Source organism: Puntigrus tetrazona, unplaced genomic scaffold, assembly GCF_018831695.1.
Source record: "Puntigrus tetrazona isolate hp1 unplaced genomic scaffold, ASM1883169v1 S000000234, whole genome shotgun sequence".
Lineage (NCBI taxonomy): Eukaryota > Metazoa > Chordata > Actinopteri > Cypriniformes > Cyprinidae > Puntigrus > Puntigrus tetrazona.
The window spans coordinates 515,001-520,000 of NW_025047902.1; the positions used below are offsets into that span (position 1 = coordinate 515,001).

Here is a 5,000-nt window from a genome sequence, read left to right on the forward strand (position 1 = left end):
ACATAAACAGGTGATTTCACTGATATTCTTGTCTTTATAGTTATCACTCCTCCAACAGAGAGTTTTTAAATATGATTTAATACAGTTTGGTGATTTCCTTGTTGAAAAGAGCAGCATATGCTGGTTATGCTGGTATATTCTGTATATAAGTTATGACAGCTAGTTTAAGCTGGTCCTGCGCAGGAATTAGTTAACTTGACCAGCTCAAACCAGCAGTCATTAATACTGTTTGCCTTTCAAAACTAATAGTGAACCTGGAGCACAAAAGCAGTCATACGCAGCAGAAGACGACAATACACAACTATTTCATACGCCAAAAATCATTAGGGTATTAATTAAAGATTAAATAAATATCAAAACTTCCTTTCTGATTAGTAATATGCATTGCTAAGAACTTCAACTCAATATTTAGATTTTCTTGTCTCCTGTATCTCATATATTGTCATATTAAGAAAATATGACTGTTTTTGTGGTCCTGAGTAAAAAACGAAGGATGTGATGAAAGTACATGAGAATGAATTAAACCCCTGGAAATGATTGTTAAAAAGAAAGAGAAAGAAAGAAAGTAACAAAGGAGCAAAATCATACCAAATGTAGCTTGAAAAAGATCTATAACTTTGGGGTTGGTCTCTGGAAAGTAAAGAACACAGATCTACGTGAAGCACAGAACTGAAGAGAGCCGAAGCGCAGCGGACGCGTGAGCGGAGAGTTACCGGTGAAGCTGAGCGAGGGCAGCAGAAGATGAAGACCCTCGTATCGGCTGACCTGCTGAGCGTCGCTGAAGCGCTGGAGCTCTCTGAACACGCTCCGGTTCAGCCGCTGGACGTTCACAGCCTCCGCGTGACTGCTGGGGATCCACAGACGCAGCCAGAGGTGAGCCACCACGCTGCCGTTCCTGCAGAACACCAGAGGAGAACCCTGAAGAACACTGACCTCGGCTCCGAAACACAGACACACGGACAGAGCTCTCACCCGAACGCAAACACCGCGCTGGAGTTGAAGTATCTGGACAGGTCTGTGGACTTCAGCAGCTTCTCCACCTGTCCGGTGATGACAAGAAACTGATCTTACAACACTGACATGAACAGAAGTAAAACAGCATTCAGATCATATATAAATATAGTACACACACACACACACACACACACACACACACACACTCACACACACACAGGACTCACCGTGTTCTGCACAGATGCAGACGTAGATCTGAACTCTGAGCTCTCGTGACTGGACAGACTGACCGAGAAGTTCAGATTCAGTATAGAAACACTGGCTGTGTACTGCTGAACCAGCTTCGGCTCCAGAACCCACACCCTGTACTCTACACACACACACACACACACACAGAGAGAGAGAGAGAGAGAGAGAGAGAGAGAGAGAGAGAGAGAGAGAGAGAGAGAGAGAGAGAGAGAGAGAGAGAGAGAGAGAGAGAGAGAGAGAGAGAGAGAGAGAGAGAGAGAGAGAGAGAGAGAGAGAGAGAGAGAGAGAGAGAGAGAGAGAGACAGAGAGACAGAGAGAGAGAGAGAGAGAGAGAGAGAGACAGAGAGAGAGAGAGAGAGAGAGAGAGAGAGAGAGACAGAGAGACAGAGAGAGAGAGAGAGAGAGAGACAGAGAGAGAGAGAGAGAGAGAGAGAGAGAGAGAGAGAGAGAGAGAGAGAGAGAGAGAGAGAGAGAGAGAGAGAGAGAGAGAGAGAGAGAGAGAGAGAGAGAGAGAGAGAGAGAGAGAGAGAGAGAGAGAGAGAGAGAGAGAGAGAGAGAGAGAGAGAGAGACAGAGAGAGACAGAGAGAGAGAGAGAGAGAGAAAGAGAGAGAGAGAGAGAGAGAGAGAGAGAGAGAGAGACAGTGAAAGGAGACTGTATGACAATATGGTTCATGTTCTTCTTCTTTTTTAGTTTAATATGATATGGATGGTGAGTAAATGATGACAGAAGGTGTGGAGGGCTTGACATCCACTTTTTTGTGGTCCCTAATGACTTGATCACCACGAACAAATAGGATCTGATGTTTTTAAATGAAAGACCGCCGCAGTCCTCGATGAAGCAGCTCCTAACTTTACTAACTTCTTTAATATTCATACAGATAATACAGAGATCAAGATTGCTACAGAAATGATCCGTGTTTTAAACACTTTTGACCTGATTCCTCGGGTACATGGACACACACACACACACTCACACACACACACACACACACACACACACACACACACACACACACACACACACACACACACACACACACACACAGTCAGGAACACACTCTAGATTTCTCATCAGTGAGGGTCTAAACATCTCTCCTTGATTCCTTTAAGAGTGTAATTGGCAGAAATCATCATGAAGAAAATCAACAGCTTTTCAGAGTATGAAAAGACAAAGCAGAGAGGATGTGGAGGAAGACAATACTGGAAGTTCACTACAGCATCTCCAAAGACCTCGTGAATAGTAGTTTAAACAACACTCACTCTTTTCTTTACGGTTGAGAAACTAACAAACCTGACAGCAAATGCAATGAGTTTGATTCTTTTCTGAGAGGATCAGTAATATCAGAAAGGTGACTGGGACTCCATCTAGTGAAGAGATCACACAGAATCGACTGAAATCTCCAAAAGAAGTCACTATGTCAATCGATATCAACAGCAACGTCTCGTAAGAAACAGTAGAGCAGATCTTAGTGCTGCGCTTGACTCTGTCGATCATAACATGCTTCTAGAGAGACTGGAAAACCGCGTCGGGTTTTCTGGGATGGTACTCGGTTCAGGTCGTATTTAGAAGAGAGAGGTTATTCTGTGAGTGTAGAAGAGCGTGAGACGGCCATCACATACGGTGTCCCACAAGGCTCAGTTCTTGCACCGCTCCTGTTTCGTCTCCCATTAAGTCATCTATCACAGCGATGCAAGCAAATGCAGTAAAAACAGTCGACAACGTTGACTATCCTTTCAATAATTGAACATTCAAACACTGAACTAAAAGTAACTATTTATTTTAACTCTTTTATGTAATGTCGAATTTGTCTTATTATGTTGCTTAGGCTGCATGGTATAAATATGAAAACAAACTTTGTTTATCTTTCTTGAGTTGAGTTCATTCTTTTGATTTCTTTGAGATTCTCTCAGACAAGCTGCCTGATCCTCGCCGGCGTGCACTGAATCTGATAACTGTGTGCCGTTAGATGTTTTAATCAGATTAGTTCTCCAGTCGGGAAAGTGAACTTCTCTTCTTTTCTCTTCTTTTACATGAATGTCAAGGGTTATTACTCTAAAGTGAGTGTGTGTGTGAGTGTGTGTGTGAGTGTGTGTGTGTGTGTGTGTGTGTGTGTGTGTGTGTGTGTGTGTGTGTGTGTGTGTGTGTGTGTGTGTGTGTGTGTGTGTGTGTGTGTGTGTGTGTGTGTGTGTGTGTGTGTGTGTGTGTGTGTGTGTGTGTGTGTGTGTGTGTGTGTGTGTGTGTGTGTGTGTGTGAGTGTGTGTGTGAGTGTGTGTGTGTGTGTGTGTGTGTGTGTGTGTGTGTGTTGCATTATTATCCTGAAACGCATTTCAATTTAACAAGTATTTGTTCTTAAGTCTGGCATCTTCTAAGTTTTAGTTTACCAATAACTGACTCGTTCCTCACCCAGAAAGTACCAGAGAAGAGATGAAGATCCTGCCAAGACGAGGATGATGATGGTGAAGATGAGGCCAATCAGCCGTTTCTGGAAGCTCCTTCTCGTTCTCTGGGTCTGATCCGGATCGACGCGAGGAATCTGTTGTTAAACACAGAAGCACTGAACTTCTTTCACAGTATTATCTCGCAGTTGTTGTGCAATGCTCGCTTCATTCTGTGATCAAACACGGCTCTCTCTCACAGTGTCGGTGTCGCTGTCTCGATCCGGAGCCGATCCGAATCCGTTCCCGAGCTCCATCACGAACCGAACCGAGCCGTTATCTGCCGCTCATCCTGGGCTGTCGGTCCCGGTTCTGCGGGTTCTCAGCGGGCTCCGGAGGCTCACATGTTCCGAGGGATCTGTGAGGCGCAGTGTTTGTCAGTCCGAAGTCCGCTGCGGATCAATAACAGCACAGCCCCGCGTGACCGAGAGTGTGTGAGAACACGAGTAACGGGTCTCTCGGCGACAGCCGACGCCTAGCAACGGCCGTGACGTCACTCCGCCGGGTCTCACCTGACGCTCCTCGGGGCCCTTTGTGTTCATCATTAGATTTGGTAAAAAGTAGCAGGGTCCAGAAACAGAAATAATAACACAACTCGATTTATTTGAAGAGGAACGAAGTTCTTTCTTAGAATACATGTAAGTTTATTGGTACTGTTTTGCCTCTATGTTTTATATGTGCCTTGCTTATTAATTTATTTACATTCATCATCAGTGCTATTGCATACAGTGTGTATATTTAGTTCAATGTGTTAAAAAACACACACACACAAACGGCCCTTTCAGGTCTGACACTCAAGTCTATAAGATAAAAGAAACAGCATTACTTGATCTAACTGACCTATAATAATACCTGGGTTCAATCAGCTAATCAAACAGAGCACAAATATGCTTTAATATGTTATTTAGCAGCAAATCGCGGTGGCTGAGAACTACAGGTTTCTCTTACATTCATCCAGACAGCAGACATCATCATTTAACATGCGTTTGAGTCCGAGATACAACATGAAATGGCATACAAAAACAAACAATATAACAATAACATGCATTTCCCAAAGAACATTACACTTCTGCTTTTGTGTTTCTGTCTCATAGTAGCCGTAATGTTTCTGGCGCCAAACGTCTTATAAATAGAAACTATATATTATGAAAACATTCAGGACGTAGAATCTTACAAATACTCTCAACTGAAACCACTATTCTTCTAAACTGCTCGATGTCCTTGTGGTAGAGTTTTAGTGAAAAGAATCAGGAAACTGTCCTCCGTGTTTCGTCTGGTTTGGTCGTTCTGAGAGACTGCATCTGCGTCACAAACCACACACAAGTCCTGAACACGCATGAGCACACGGAAGCGGATCCGC

The 5,000-nt window shown here is 43.8% G+C and overlaps 2 protein-coding genes across 5 annotated transcripts in view; both read right to left on the bottom strand.

The window, feature by feature from the left end:
- Positions 1-4,029, bottom strand: part of LOC122333303 (transmembrane protease serine 6) — a 13,683-nt gene extending 9,654 nt beyond the window's left edge. Inside the window, exons 1-6 of one of the 2 annotated variants that reach the window (XM_043230856.1) lie at positions 3,841-4,029; positions 3,609-3,738; positions 1,182-1,324; positions 973-1,040; positions 714-895; positions 589-630 (exon numbers count right to left, since the gene is read on the bottom strand). In XM_043230856.1, coding sequence (XP_043086791.1) covers positions 589-630; positions 714-895; positions 973-1,040; positions 1,182-1,324; positions 3,609-3,738; positions 3,841-3,897 — 622 coding nt within the window. In that variant the 5' untranslated portion in view covers positions 3,898-4,029. The remainder of the gene's footprint in view (positions 1-588; positions 631-713; positions 896-972; positions 1,041-1,181; positions 1,325-3,608; positions 3,739-3,840) is intronic. The other variant, XM_043230857.1, reaches the window with a different exon arrangement.
- A 210-nt stretch (positions 4,030-4,239) lies between these two features.
- The window catches only part of LOC122333304 (interleukin-2 receptor subunit beta), a 6,354-nt gene continuing 5,593 nt past the window's right edge, over positions 4,240-5,000 (bottom strand). For all 3 annotated transcript variants that reach the window (XM_043230860.1, XM_043230861.1, XM_043230859.1), the window contains one exon: positions 4,240-5,000. This exon is cut by the window's right edge and continues 1,036 nt beyond it. The gene's annotated coding sequence lies outside the window, so the exon portion shown is untranslated.